Genomic DNA, 16521 nt, shown 5'->3' with positions numbered 1-16521 from the left:
GCTTCAAAGACAAATTAGATTAGTCTCTACAACTCTTAAGATGTTTGCTTGTGCTGTTTGCAATGATTTGAAGGCCATGTGTTTGCAACTGTTTCTGTCTCCTCTTACATGCATACTGATACTTGTTGATCATCACAGTTCTTGTGAATTGCGTATACGACTGACACATCAAAGCGAGGTATAAATGCTGCAAGCTGTAGAAACAGAGTGCAAAAATAAAGCAACAGCTGACTTTTAGGGCTTACAGAGCGAATCCTAAAAAAGGAAGAAAAGTACAAGCGGTTTAAATGTAAAATACATTAAAAAATCACTAGTTTCTCACAGCTTCAAGTGTATTGTGCTGTCATTAACCAAACAGTATGTTTAGGCTTAAACTTCGAGCATTAAATGGGCTGGTAGTATCCAGCCTAAATGCTTAACATGAGATCTGTTCCAACTGTAGTTTTGTCTGTTCACAGAAACCAGGTTTTGTATTTTAATGATACAAGTTCAGTTCATATTTATGGTGTTTTCTAAAACTTCACGACCTTCACTGCAGTCACTCAAGTTTCACTGTATACTGCATTCAAATTATGCTAGTTGTGTATTCAGTAGGGTAAAACCCCACCACTGATTAAGTGTGCTTTAGTAGTTCCCTGAATTTCAGAATTTGGCCTGTTTGGATAGCTTCAGTTTTTTAAAAGGTTGTACAATCTCAAAGGCAAGCAAGCATTATGTGGTTCAAAATTTTGTAGTGCGTGTTTTGCCCTCTCTCTTAACAGGAAAGAATCTGTAACATAAAAAGGTGAGTCACTGTTTACCATCCTTTTGGAGGTGTTGGGTACTCACGTTCAGGAACAACTGTGGTCCTGTTGACAAAGCTCAGGGAGATGCCAGGCAGAAGTCCCTTGGCTAGAAGTATGAAAGTTAACTGAAGTGTTAGAAGCAGTTTACCTGCATTAACATTCTGAGAGAAAAGATAACCAGCCCAGAGAACTTGCATGGTGAAATGCACTCATATGTTGTGGGATTTTGGTGTTTGGTGGTTGAGGTTTTTTCTTTTTAAACACCCGTCATTTAAACTAATTTCACTGAGCCAGCTATCAGCTGTGTGGTTAACAGCCTGTGCTTCCATGGGTAATAGGTTCCAGATCCAGGCTGTCAGTCTTCATGCCAGCAAGTGCTGGAGGAACTGGGAGAGGAATTGCTGAAATCTGGGGAGAAGGGAACTTCCTGCCTCTTTTTGGTGCTGTGTGTGAGGATTTTCAAAAAGAATTTTCGTTCCCTGTCTTGACCTCAGGGATATTGATGACTTTTCTGCAGGAGAGAATCCTCTTAACAATGTAGCAGACATTTTAAATGTGGACAATAAATGCAGGGATGTGGTTGGAGGAAGTGGAAATGGTGGATAACTCAGCAACACCTCCTGGTGTTATAAATACTTGCCTTTAGCCATGTTTGTAGTAATAAATAGTTATGGTTTAACCAGTCATAGTAAGATTTTCTGTTTGTCTTGGGAAAAGGTCAAATGCAAGCCACATATATCAGTATTATCACAGTTATAAATAATGTTAGCCATTTGTGTGATTTCACAATTTTAATTAAATATGGCTTTTATATATTATTTTTCATGTAGGAGAATTTAATAAAGACCTCATGATCATTTTTTTTATTCCTACCACAGTTCTATATCCTTTCTAGCTCTGGCTGAAACCAAACAATTGGGAAGAAGCCATTCTTGGTATGTCTTTTGGAGAACATCTTTTGGTTCTAACAGCCATATGCTTGTGTCGTCTTCTCACATGTAACTTTGAAAATCCTGAAGCCAGGATCTAAGTATAAGTTGCTCTAGTGAGAAGGCTGTGGAATTGCTCACAAGAGTGAAGATAAACCTCTGTGTAAATGTTTTTACTTTTGGCACCTAGGGTAGATGTCTAAACTTTGAAACTTAAGAATAAAAATGAAGCATTTGATCTGTTTATATACTGTTCATGTTGCCTTAAAATATTTCTCTCAAATTTGCGGATTATCAAGGATGTACTAAGAAATATTTTTTTTAAGGGTGATCACTTTCCTTTATGGAAACAGTAGCTATGAATGCTCCAAGTTTTCGTATTCACCCAAATCTTTTATTCCTGACACCTAATGATAGACATTTTAGTTGAGAATAAAGTCAAATTTTAAAGAAAATGTAGCTTTCATTTTATAAAATACACAACAGCTGTCTGACTTGTCCATTTAAACTACAAAATAGCTGTTGTAGACTGAATATACAAATCACCAGAAGGTACAAAAGTGATCAAGATTTTTAGCTGAACGTGCTCCTAACTGATTCTTATTTTGCTAATAATTCAGATATGAGTTAGTCATTAAATTGCAGAATATTTTTCTTTCTTTACATTCTGCTTATGCAGAATATACCTTGCCACAGAATTTCATTAAGTTACACTATTACTCAGATTTTCTTTTTTGTCATTACTTGGTAGCTTATTGTTAAATATAGAGGAGAAGAAGAAACAGAGGAATGGAAGTTTATCTTCCAGAGTTCTGTGTCTGAGCTTCTCCTTAGACTGTTGATATCCTTTGTTCTGTAAGATCAGTAGTCTTTGGTAAACCATCTGAGTTAAATGTTTTTATGAAGATTATATTTTCCAGAGTTCTTTTTCTATTTTATCCCGGTATCAGTAACCAAGTGAAATAAAGTAAAATGCTACCTTTTGTTACAACTGTAATGAAGAACTGGCAATGTGTTTCTGGAACACACAAAAAAGGAAAAATGAAATAGTTCTTATAAGGTTATCTGTAAAGTAATTGCTCAGTTTCTGAATATTTCATGCTTAAAACAAATTGCGAAATGCAGTAAATAAAACTATATGCGTTTGCTTGGAACAGTTATTTAGCAAGTTAGAAACCAGCAGTCACGTAAACAGTTCTGATGTCCGTTTCATCCTTCTGAAATTTGTATTACCTCATGCAGAACTCGGGGTTTTCTCCTTACTACCTCTTCTGTCCTCTCCCTTCTGATATCTTCAAGGCAGGCTCGAGTTCAGTATCTTTCCAATAACTTTTTATACATCTTTTTTCTCAGATGCCTAGCCGTGCGATCAAACGGTGTTGCTGGTTAAAGTGTGTTTGGTAATTTCCTTTTAAATGCTGGAGGTTACTGAGAAACCTCAAAAGATAAAGCCAGCACTTCAAGAGTTAATATGTTATTAGGAGGACAGGAAATCTGGCAACTATTGCAGAAACTAGACCTAATGGTGCACACAAACAATTTGTCAGTCTTGGTAAATGTGAATAGCTTTCCGCAAAGTGGCCGCATTTGCTTTGTTTGAACAGCCTAAACTTTTCCTTTTCGGACTTTAAATCTTAGAAGTGAAATGTGATCCACATATTGAATCAAAATAATTTAATTCAAAACATATTTTGATTGGAACAAGGTTGACGTGGAAAGAAACTCTAGAATAATAAAAAAAAAAAAAGTTGAAAGGACTTTCTATCATATATTTAGCAGGAAAATTTGAAACAGTTCTAATTAGGCTGAAAAAAACAGCCTTCTTCATTGTAACTTACTAAGGTCATATATCAATGTTAAGGCAGTGTTACCAACTTGTGTCTGAAAGCCTACACATGCAAACATTGTTCCAGTTGTTTGGTTTTGTTGGGGTTTGGGTTTTGTTTGAATGCATGTGCACACACATAGTTCCAAGCCAGAACATGTGCTTAGTTTAAAGTAGTAACCTGGTCCTGCAGTAATGTGGGTGTTTTGTCATGTTCAAGAAGAGTATTTTTCACCTGAAAATTGTGGTTGTGCTAAAGATGTGTGAAATCCTAATTCGTGCTTTTCTGTTCATACATAAATATTTTTTCAAAAGGAACGCAAAAGAGACTCCATTATTTTAAATATTTCATAGGAAATTCTTTAGTTCAGGGAGGAATTGAAATGTTTAGTCCATTAAAGGCAATTTTTTGTACTGGAGATATGTAATTTCTTACTTGCTGATGTAGTATATTCCTGGGTTTGTTATTTTGTTTGTTTTTTTTGTTTGTTTTTTTTTTGTTTTCAATTGAGTGAATAGGAAAGTTTATTCATGTATGAGCAGTTTTGGTTTCTCATCAAATTTTCTACTTTAATTTTAGCTATATAAACCACATGTTGTGTAGGTTGGACTTCTGTCTTTCCAATAAGAGTTGCATGCATGCTTTATGCTTTGCTTCAAAATCATTTAACTTTAGGTCAGCATAGGAATAAGGCAAGCGGGTCATTTATTTCTAAACAGCTTGATTATGAATATATATCTGTGCTGATGAAAAAAATGCAGTTAAGCCTTTCATCTAATTTCAGCATTGGAACATCCCAAACTCAAGCACAGTATATATTCATTTTTAATAGACATAATTTCATATGCTGTATGTCATTGCATGAAATCTAAAGCAGAAATAGGAGTAGAGGACAAAAGCCAATAGTAGTCACTTTAAAGATACAAATCTTGATTCCAAGGGGATAATATTGTTTAGGAAAATATATCATAATAAATGGTTCGAGAACTGATACTGGAAAAAGAAAAAATCTTTCCTAACCTGCTAGTCTTCTGTTCTGTCATTCCAACCATGTTCTGCAAAATCATTTGTATCAGTATTAGACTGATGTTAGTCTTTGGTTGCCAGCAGTAAATTATTCTCCGTTCATTCCTTTCAGAAAACAGGACTCAATAAAATTCACATAAAATAGTGAATTTCAGAGTCATTCATGAAGAGGTAGTTTTGATTGCACATATTTAGTGGCATCAGATTGTGCACTTGAAAAATATTTATGAATAAACTAAAATTTCCTTGTAAGATCAAAGCTTCTATTTGTTGATGTGTCTGAAGTGTTTCTACCTTGGGAATAGAGAAATGAAAGTTACTAATAGGTGTTTGTGTTTGACATCTGTATACTGTACTTTTTAGCATATCTCAAGTGTTTTAGTCTCTGCCTAATAGATCTCATTAAAAAACCAGATATCAGCCCCAAGACAGTTTGTCAAAGTTAATATGAGTCCCCGTGGACAGAATTGACAATTTGTGTGTGGCTTCACGTGACAGTCTTTTCATGGTCTTGTTTGATCCTTTAACAATTGGACATTAGTCACTGATTTGTTTTACAATAACTCAATAGGATTGAACATTACCGTGTTATGCTGGATGCTTTCGAGGGTTTTCTTGTTTTGCACGTTTTCTTTGTAGCAAACAGTAAATGATGTACTTGGTCTGCCATGGGAGCTCTAACAATTGATGGGCTTGCTTTAAGAGCAGCATGGGAAGGATGTTCCTATTCCACTGCTGTGCTGTGTTTAACTTGAGCCTTAATGAGCAATGGCTGTCCTGGATGCTTAAGTAATCCTAAATGTTTAGCCATCCATACCCTTGGCTTAGTTTTGCAAGAAGTAAAGGCTAACAGTGATGTTTTAAAAACAAAAACCAAAAAACAAAAAACAAAAAACAAAAACAAACAAACAAACAAAAAAAAAGCCCACCAATCCCCCCGTTTTTATAACTGAATGGGTATGCAAATTGCAACTTCTTTATTTCTCAGATGGTTTCTTAAGGAGGGCCCATACCTACATAGTAGACACCAGCCTGGCTACAAAGTGCACTACATGGCCTGGTCTGGTCCACTGTGTTGTTTTCCTTGATAGTCTTATTTTTTAATCATTATACAGGCTGTTAATTGTTGTTCCTTCGTTGATTATGTCATAGCATAAGCACTTCCCTCCAACCAAGAGCTTAACTGTGAACCTGGAATGTCAGGCAAGCTTATTTAGCCTTTGAATTTGTGTGCTGTGTTTGGTCTGTCCTTCGGGGTCCTGATGTTGACTGTAGCCATTTTTCGTTTAGCCCTTTTATTTGTGATTTGGCAACTAAGAAAGTAGATTTTAAATGGCCTAATAAGGAAAAAAAAATATACTTTGCATCTGTACAAATTACAAGTGTAAAATAATTTCAAACTTGAAAAAGAGAAGTAAATTCAGGATGATCCCAACCATTCCATGAGAAGGCAAAGAGTGTGTTTTAGTTTTGCTTTTTTAAGGAGAAAAAAAAATCTCATTTATATGTATGTTAATTTAAAGAGATTGCAGTGATATTCCTTTAGTTATTCATGTCCAAATGCTTTGTAAGGATAATATGACTCACTAAAAGTCTAGCTTTTGTAGAAAAGGAAAATATGAGCAACTTATGCACACTAAATAGATATAAATATTATATATATATATAAAAACCGTAAGTTCATAACACTATTTTTCTTGGCATTACATAGTTATAATGATAACAGTAAGTATGTTCTAGGGTTAATTTTTTTTTTAGCAGGATAGCATGAAAATTAATTCTGATCATTGTCATTTGCTGAGCCCTGTAGAATTTTATGGCTGCACATTGTAGTATTATGGACACTCATGAGACTCCTGACTGGTTTTATCTTATTAAACAATTTTGAAATCATTAATTTTTAATTGACCTGCTTGTGGTTTTTTATCGTTTTAATTGTGCGTCTGTGTCTAAACATTGGGTGGGGATTTTTAAATTAAGAAGAAAAAAAAAAAAGAAAAAAGAAAGACAAAGTCCTGTCTAAGCATATATGTTGTGAGGTATTGTTATATGAACATCCAAAGAGATACTAAACTGTGCGGTAATTCATTTTAAAGGATGCTTTCAGCAATTCAGTATCCTAATAAAAGTAATAATAAAACAAGAATGATATGATGTCTAAGATATGTACAGGTCTTTTCTTGATTGAAAGTTCTAATTAAGTGAATCGAGGAAAATTAACTGAAATTAGCTGTCAGAAAGTCACATTTAAATGAGTGATGATCTGGTGTGGCAGTAAACATTTAAATGATATAAATTGCCATTTAAGTGTATGGTTTAATGTTTGTCATGCATTAATATGACATGAGACTGCAGTGACAATCAAGCAGCTTGCTCTAATTTGAACATATTTAGGGCTTTTGTGTGGAGTGCACCACACAAATTAAGACAATTGCTGGTTTTATGTGTCAATTTAAATCTTGTTTTCAGGCATCGGTTAATGAAACAAACCCATCATTTCTGTGTGCAAATTGCAGAGTGATTTCCCTGGTTTTCAGATTAATTTCAACTTCCTCTGCTCAAAATTAGGAATTTCCTTTGCAAGGAAAATGCCATTCATTTTGTTAGATGAAGAGAATATCAGTTTGTTATGTTGTTTTGTTTGCTAATTCGAATAAGAAGTACTTTGAACCCTCTGTATAAAATAGAAAAAGCAAATCCCACTAGTGATTTAATCTAGATGACTTAACTCTTTAGATGCCAATGGTTTTTAGGTTACCTTTTAATATAGTTGTGCTGTATCTAATACCAATGTGGAGAGATTCTTTATTTTTTGGATGCTTTTGTCTTTGGGATTGGGTTGTAACTGGAAAACATCTTCAGAAAAGCAGCTTAATTGTTCAGCATAGTGCTTCTGTATAGGTTTCTGTATAAGTTTGTATAAGAGATGTATACAAGAAATACATAGAAGTGATAGCAGTTTGGTAGTCCAACATGTTAAATAATTTGTACCCTAACATCCCTAGTTAGTTCCATTTCCCCAAATTTATCAATCTTCTCTCTGGCTGTCAGAATCAGATAATTGTGCTGTTATTATTCACCATGCAGATCACACAGAAAAGCACAATTTCATCTTGAAAGTTCATAGAAACAGCCAGGCTGTCTACAAAGGCACAAATGCTTTCCACTTACTGATTTTTTTGTCTTATTCTCCCTATTACAGTTTTAAAAGCAGGGTTTCCTGGTTAGTGGGAAGTAGGGCATGAGACTCAGGCATCTCTTACAGGGCCCACCTTTTGTTTGGATAGAATGTCTAAAATACTCTTTGCAATTCTGTATTGTTACAGAACAATACTTGTTAAGGTAATTTTGTATGCTATTAAAACAAATGCTTCTGTGATTACCAAATGATGACTATCAGGGAAACTCACGTTTATGTGTTTTGTGTGTGTGTTTTTGTTACAGGCATTAGAAAGTGAGTTTGTTTCCTGCCAGCTTCACCAGTGGATTGATCTGATTTTTGGCTACAAACAACAAGGGCCAGAGGCTGTTAGGTCACTGAATGTATTCTACTATTTGACTTATGAAGGAGCTGTTAATTTAAGTTCAATAACTGATTCCGTATTGAGAGAGGTAAGTTTGTGCTTTAAATACAGAAAAGAAAAAAATCTTCATTAAACACTGCAGTGTTGAAAATGCAAAGATTCCACGTTGTTCAAGGCTTCTGGTGAATGTTCCATTTCTTTGCATTCTCTTGTGGTTTGGCTACAGGCCAGTCAAATGCAAGGTGCCTGAACCAGTTGTCACAGCATGCAGAATTAACAGAACAAGGGTGCAAGTTGCTCTTAAACTTTGTGCACCTGGATTCAGCCCAGACTGGATACCAATATAAAAATAAATGTTCGAGGATTGCTTCAGTTGCTGAAATCAGTCATTGTGTTCCCTAATAACTAGATCTTAGTGGCAAAAGGCAGTGAGCAACCTTGACTTGGCTTGCACTTCTGGATTTACTTCTGCACTTTTAACAGTTCTCTTTAAGCGCAGTCTTGTATATGTAATACACAGAAAACACTATAGTTTTGCAGCTCCCAATATTTTAATTTGATTTACTATCAAACTAAAATACCTTGTCCTGTATTTTTCATATGCAGAAGTAGATATTTAAACACTGGAGAGATCAGTAGTTTTACTCAGACTCAGCATCATTCAGAAAATCTGTTTGCTGAAGTATCTCATAGGATGTTGTGGGCTTAAAGAGTCCTTCCTCCTCCATCTAGACAGCTGTTAAAAAAAAGAACAGAGTGGAGTGGGCGATTCAAACAGATTTTTATCGTTTTTATGTCCTCTGTTCAGACAATACATTGGTATCAATTATAACTGCAAGTATATTAATTATAGAATAAATGTAAGTGCTACTTTGTTATAAAATATTCTCAGTCCCTGAGAACAAAGTCATGTGAATGCTATCAACTATTTTATTTCAATGGGTGATTAGATGTTCAACAGAGAATATATGCACGAACTGAATGAAAAGAAGAATTAATCCATTTCTGCTTACAAATATTAGGTTTGAAGTTCACAGTAGAATTCTAGGTTAATCCTACTTGAAGTTTTTGTTTGTTATCTACTGCTTATTTAAAGGAAGTCTGAGAATAAGCGATTACTGTTTTAAATAATACTATTTTCTCTGTACATACTGGCCATCTGACTGTGTGGGGCACCTTGCCTGCCTCTTAGAGAAAGTCATCTCATAGCAACACTGTGGGTTGTAGCTGGTCTGTGTGTGCAGTGAGAAGGTTTGGGGGGTTTGCATGGCATGTGGGGTACACAGGGACTGGCTTAAGTATCAGCACAGTGTCAACATTATGTGGGTTGCCATCAGTCTGCAGACAGCATTTTGGTCTGCTTAAAGCTCAAATACTTACGTTGCACATAAATACATTTAGTTGAGCTAAGAAAGAGGATACTGGGACACTTGGCTTATAAGGAAAAATGTCATCATCTGGGTTTGAAAAGGTTATTGACCTAGTACTAGAGTAATAGATGTTCACCCTGTCATGTTTTCATTTCACTGATAATGTTTGTCTACTTTTCACTGACAAGGAATTATTCCTACCTTATAAGAGTATTAGACTCTTGACGTACTTGGTTTAAGTGTGAGCTGAAATATAGACTGGGTAATGTATGTAGTTTGTTCTTAATTTTGTTATTAAATGAACCATCATTGAACTATTGCTTCTGGAACCAATAATTGAAGTAACACTAATCAAAATAGCAGTCTATGAACACAATTTTTGTTAAGCTTTTAATTTTTCTAGAACAGTTCTATTATTAGACGAACTGGGATCTATTCTATTTGTGTTGTAGTCTGACAAAAAAGTAACTTGAGACCAGGGAAGTTACAAATCTGTCTGGATGTGTGGGTCATCTCAGATATTTTGGATTTGTCATGTTTTTACTGTACTTTACAACAATGTTTCTTTCTTTTGAGTTGTTCTGTGCTGCCTGAGCTGAGTGGCATATAAAAATGAAAACAGAAGGGGGAATGTTGTTGAGTTCATAATAATGGAGTAGCTTAGTGGCAGCAGAATTTTGAAACACTACTGATGGTGTCAAAAATACACAGTGATGAGTGCAGGCAGCAGAATGAATGATGTCTTATAGCACTTCTGTTCTGAGTTGCTTGAAGATTGGTCCAATGGAATACTTTTATTTAGCATTTTTGAGCAGGTCATTAAAACAGTTGAAGGATTCCTGTTAGGTATCCCTTGCTATTTGCATGTATTTTTTAAGGTGTATTTCTTATTATGTAAGTGTGTATATGCAGCTTGAGATTTGAGTATGATCAGCTCTGATGGGATATTGACAGTGCAGAGATTTAATGGCTATCATCACCAATGGTGACTTATTCTGCTTTTACTTATGGCTAGAGAGGAAAGTAATGAAAAATCTGTTTGTGTGTATATCTATGTGCATAATCATTCCATATCTATGTGCTAAATGAATTTATCATGCACCTCTGACAGCATCACCTTCTTCCTGCTTGCTAATCCATCTCCCTGAGGACCCGCGCTAACGTTCTGTACTGCCAAGCAGCTTCAATCAGCATTTATTTTTCTCCTTCAGGCAGCTTGCCAGAAAATATTTTGTCTTTTCTCCACCAAATTCCTGGTTAGAGGCCAAATGAATTTCTGATCTGGGAAATTAGCAGTATTTTTAGGCAGGCACGACACCTCAGATTTAGTACCTGTTTATTAGTCGAGTATTAAACTGGGAAATTTTACTCTGGATTCCTTCGTTTCAAAAAGGATGTTTTTGGCTTTTTGCTCTCAATAAGATTCAAGGTTTGGGTCTTTAAATCTCAGGAGTTGTAACAGAAAATGTATTTTTATTTGCAAACCTAAGCCAAGGAGAAGCCTCTGTATGCTCTGAGGGCTGCAAGTTCTTGAGGCTTTTAGGTATCGAGTGGAAATAATAGCACGTGCTTAAACCATAGCTATTTCCCCACATAGTCAATGTTAAGCCTGGGCCACATCAGTAATGAGAAGGCTATGATGCATGTGTTTCTGAAGTATCTTGCAGATATTTGTATGGATATTGGTGACCTGACTTATCAGAGAGGCCACACACAGAACAATAGTGGAAGGAACTGAGGACTGGAGGAGTGTAGGTTAATGCAGAATTTCCTTAGGTCTCCTAAATGGCTCCAACTGGCACCTTTATTTTTATAGGCAGTCAGGTTATATATATTACAAGAAGGAAGTACTCGTCTAGGAAGGAAAACTACTTGATTAAAACCATATTCCACCTTTCTTTTTTTTTTTTTTTTAAACTGAAAATGTAGAACTTTTACCTCCTCTTATACTTCTGTGAACAATTTTTTCCTGCCATTCTTTCTGCCTATGGGAATAAAGGAAGTAAAGTATTTTGAAAGGATCTGACTGCCATAATAGAAAATCTTAAACTAAAATGCAAACCATGGGACACATGCTACCTTTTGGCAGATAAACCCTGGGGAGTGCAAAGCTTGCATAATTCAAAGGCAAATCTCGGGGGGGGGGGGGGGGAGCAGATCAAGAGAGAAGGGTTTGAGTCGCAGCCAGTGGGGGAAGGGAACTGCAACCAGGAGAAGCAAGGCAAGAGATTCAGTATCTCTGCTGGCACTACTCATCCCTGCAGAGACCATTCCTTCATCCTCCTCTTTGTCCCTCGAACCATTTTAGTAGCATTGTCATTGACTCTGATCCTTGTACTTGAGTGTCTTACTGAAGGAGGTTACAGCTGCAGAGGGAAGCTGCTGTTCAGTTGACAAGCAGTAACCGTCTTTCCAGTGGAAAATACTGTATTTGCCAGCAGAGGTGTGCTGTATCTCTGCCTTCTGTTGACTTGCTCTTGAGCACCATATTTTGATCTGTGGAACTCCCAAACGCAAGATGTGCCACGGAAGGGCTCTTTTTTGATGCCTATAGAAGATGCAAGGAGGAGTCATGTAGCACAGATAAATGTCATCCTGCTGTTCTGGAGAGAATTCACAGCACCTTCTTATCACAAATTCTGCTCTCTTTTTGCCATAGCTATCCAAGAATGGAGGAAAAAAAAAAAGCAGAATTACATGTAAGTCATTTGGACAAGCAACTGATTAAGAGCTGAAGCACAATCTGTAGAAAATAGTTTGCATCTTGGACTGATTTGTGGGTATTTCATCAGTCTCGATCAGAAGAATAGAAATTTCTCTTGTCTCTGGCTTAGATTCACAAAGGATGTTTGTGAATCTGGGCTGCACTCAGATTCACTGTTACTAATTAGAAGTCCATTTTTCCACTGATACTCCTGTGTAGTTAGTGTAAACACTGGATAAGAGCAAAGAAAAGAGATGAAGTTAATACTGGGAAGACAAAATATTACCTGGAGAATATATCGTTGGTTTATCCAGGGACCCCTGCACCTCAGGAAGCATTCTGAATTTTCTACCACGCTTATCAAAAAGCACCTAACCATATTTAAAAATAAAAAAATTAAAATAGCATCTGATATGATCTTTGAAGTCAGCAATTATGAAAGACTAATGATTTTTAAATTAGCAATAATAGCTCAAAAAACACAAGTATAAGTCCCATGCAATTAATAACCCCCATCAGGCGATTTGCTTTTAGCCTTAAATGGTCCTGTTGTTTTATACTTCTTCCTTTGAAGAGAAGGTGCCTTTTTGTTACACGAAGGTAGTCTGTTTAACATTAGGAAGCACAGCTTTCTCCATTCTCTCGGCACCTTTCTTTCTCTTGATGATATTTTATTTCCATATGAACTGAGGAGTTTCAAAAATTGTGAAGAATCAGCGTGGACATAGCATTGGGTATGTTATTTGAATGCGCCACTTCTGATTATATACAGAGAGAAAATAATTCTTTTATTTTCAGCTTAAAGGCATACGGGATAAATTATTTTATGGATAATAGCTTTTAAATGTTGCTCAAGATTAATATCTTTGGGTAAGTTTTGTGCATCTTGGACCTATCTCTTATTAGTCTTATTTTATTTTTAAATATTTACAGTTTGAGAGACTTCTGTGCTTTCCAAAAGAAGTTACAAGGATGTTTAGTTTACATGACCCCAGTTTCATGACAGCAGTAGCAGATCTGATATCTTATCCCAGAGAAAGCATTTTGGCCTCTCTTTTAGCTGTGTTCATGGTGGGAGTTAATAGCATATTTCAGCTCTAACTCAGCTGGAAAACCCTGACAACAGTGAATCTTTCACAGTGTATAAACACAATTTGTATTTATAGCATAGTTAACATTTACTAAATAGTTGGGGGAATGATCAATCTGGTTTTAGCAAGATGGGCAACAGTCTTTGTGGCTGTGATGAGTTTTAAAATGTAGAATAAAATGGTTATAAAATACTGTCACAGAGCAGTAAATTTAGATGTGCTGAATTCAGTAAGTAACGAATTCATGCAGGCAAAATTCAGAGTATTGTAGAAACAACCTTTGAATCGTCTCTGGCCAGAAGTGTGTTGCACAGATGGCACCCTTGATGTTGTACAGCACAGGAACAGTGTGAAAAAAACAAATAAATGTTTAACGTTGGTCTTGTTTTAATTGCAAATCTATTCTAAAATACAATTATACATAACCAGAATTAAGAAAGCTGTTTTTAAAGGAAGGATACTTCATGGTTAAGGAGAGGTGGACTTGGCAATGCAACCAAACTCATACTTGGTCCTGGTCTTTTCCAGGGAAGGCACCCAGAGCAAGAGTGCGTAACACAGGCAGGGCCTCCCGTGTGGGCAGGTAGCACTGCTCCAGGAAATCAGCTTGTCTGGGCATCAGGACTCTCCCATGAAAGGAAGTACTTTCTTCTAGTGAAAAGAGCATTAAAATAACAGGAGCACCATTCCTGCCCCCACTCAGTGTCATTTACCTATTAGTTCTCACACCTCAGCTCACGCTGTGACCTGCTTGTGGTGTTGGAGTGAACAGGCAAAATGAGCATGAGCAAGTGTTTACTGTGATATCTGGGAGGTGTGGTGCTTCTTTGATTCCATTCAGCCCAGAGTTTGACATGACAAACGGGGATTTATTGCCCTTTGTCTCAACTTAAATATTTACTACAGTGCTTAGAAACAGACATGGAAAGTACTCGGCTAGGTTCTGATCCAGAAAAATATGTTGTTCTCTTTTATCCTTCATTATAGAATAGATTCTAATTTTACCTGCTGCTTCTGCTTCTCTATCCAGCAGGTAAAGGATAGTTTAGAGTTAATTAAAATAGGACTGAGATGCTTTGGCTGGAAGTATTAAAGCTTTTTGAAAGCAGGTAACTAATGTGAATTAGTTCTTCAGCACAGGGTGCTTTTTTCCTCAGCCTCTGATTGAAATTCAAAGATAGAAATTTTCAGCGCAGTCAGTTCCCTCACCTCTTCTTGCTTGACCTGTCTTGTGGATCTATCAGAGCCAGAGAGGTCTTGAGACCCCCTGGGCTCGTTACATTTTCATTTGTGCCTGGCTGGTCAGTCTTAGATAACTGACATATTTGTTGGCCAGCATTAAATAAGAGAGAGTAATCACAAGGTAAACAAGGTATGGATAAAAGCCATGTTCATAATCCTTCAAAAATAACTTTTTTAATAGAAATTATTTCTATTTTTAAACTTCTTTTCCTCTTCCATATGTGGAAAGGATGAGGTATACTTCTATATGATAGCTACAGTTATCATATACTAAGTCATTTAGCTTGAATGGAACATGGAAGTGAATAGGCTACAAAAATTTCTTTGTGTCATCAGCATGCTTTGATTATTTGCAGGTTCTTTATGCTTTCCAAACAATTGACTTTCACAGTAATTGGGAAACTAAAAAATTTTGTTTGCAATGTTTTCATTCTATCTGCTTGTTGCAGCCTAGGGTATCTAGCTCATCAGTGTTCCCACTGTGTCTGTAGATGTGTGTGGTATTTACTTACCACACTTTTATTATTTTAGTTATTAGTTCTGTTTGATCAATAGCTGCTGCTTGAGTGAGAAAGCTTATGGTCGACGAAGGTGCTTTTCCTCAAGCAGTGTCTAAAAATCAAGTCTCAGTTAAATGTTACATGCTATTAAATAATAACAAAAAGTTCATTCATTGCAGTAGAAGACTCTGAGAGAGTATTTTCCCCGTAGTTTGGAAACGGCAAGTTTGGTCTTGCATGTAGTGGTTATGAGAGTTTAAATAAATGTATTTCATAGCTTAGCAAAATTAATTGTTTGTTTCTTTTTCACAATTGTTACACATTCTGAAAGATGATCACATAAGAGTTTAAAGACCATTAATTTTTGGATTTTTACATCAGTGTATTAACCTCCTTCAGATTGAAATGTTTTATTTTAATTAAACTTTTTTATTTAATAAATAGAGATGACATCAAAGTTTAAGAAATTCTGTGGAATGCTAACAGATTGGATTGGATTGGATTGCTTTTTTCCAGAGAAGAAAGTTTTATATCAGAATATTTGGGATCAGCTAAGTAGCAAGTAGACTGTGAGAAGGTAGCAAGTTTTAGAGACTATATTTAGCTATTTAGAAGAGTAAATGAATAATACTAGAAATTGATGAAGTTTGAGGGTATTGCACGTGGCAATACCACTGTTTTCTCTGTGATAATTATTGAATTTAAATGAAGCAGTGAGTTGCTTTCTTGAAATCTTCATCTGCCACGGCAAAGAGAGATTGAAAAAATTTTGGTTGTGGTGCTCAAATAAAACAGAAACGGTTATATTTTAAAAAACCAGTCCCAGAGCTGCTTAGGATTTTGCATGTACTGAATACAGTTTTACTTGCAGGTCTTTAAATTCATCTCGACTCTCTTTTTAAACTCTTTTCCCTTTTTATTTTGTCAGTCTCTTTGAAGTACTACCAGGCCTGTTTTTGTAGTTCTAGTGGTTTTTATCTGCTTCTTTCCAGTAGCCAAAGATTTAGGTGTTTTGAATGAGCACATCAGTGCTCCAGACAGAGATACTGTTTGAAATTATCCATGAACCCAGTGCCTCTGAACATTATTGAGTGACATTTGTTTCTGTTGGTTGTGTCTGCTCTGACTAACTGGTTTCTTTCAGATTGGCAGCTGGGATTACGCCGCAGTAGACGGACAGCTGCGTGAGCTGGAGATTGCAGCCAGGCCGTGCTGTGCCTCTGTTTAATATGCCTGGAATGTATATATTCAGATTGGAACAACTTGCCTGGCCCTGAGGGGATTCTATTTGTATTCTCACAAACTGTGATTACTTCCTGTTTTACTTTGATTGCCATGTAATTGTCATACTGATTTGTCTGGACAAAAAGACTTCATTTTTCTTTATTCTCGCAGAAAATTTCTTAGTGTAGTTTTCGAGCTGGGTTAGGGGTTTTGTTTTTAAAGATGTGGTGGAAGGCATCCTGTGCTGTGCTCCTTTCTACACTTTTCTGATGCAAAAGGAATAATGTATTATTCATATAT

The 16521-nt window shown here is 36.0% G+C and overlaps 1 protein-coding gene across 4 annotated transcripts in view; it reads left to right on the top strand.

Moving 5' to 3' along the window:
* LRBA (LPS responsive beige-like anchor protein) overlaps positions 1 to 16521 on the top strand; it is a 408434-nt gene that overhangs the window by 339850 nt on the left and 52063 nt on the right. For all 4 annotated transcript variants that reach the window (XM_064651760.1, XM_064651761.1, XM_064651759.1 and 1 more), the window contains one exon: positions 8011 to 8178. In XM_064651760.1, the coding sequence (XP_064507830.1) occupies positions 8011 to 8178 (168 nt within the window). The remainder of the gene's footprint in view (positions 1 to 8010; positions 8179 to 16521) is intronic.

This window comes from Pseudopipra pipra, chromosome 4 (genome assembly GCF_036250125.1).
Source record: "Pseudopipra pipra isolate bDixPip1 chromosome 4, bDixPip1.hap1, whole genome shotgun sequence".
Classification (NCBI taxonomy): Eukaryota; Metazoa; Chordata; class Aves; order Passeriformes; family Pipridae; genus Pseudopipra; species Pseudopipra pipra.
Note: the sequence above shows the minus strand (reverse complement) of the source record. Positions and strands in the feature narration are given on the sequence as shown.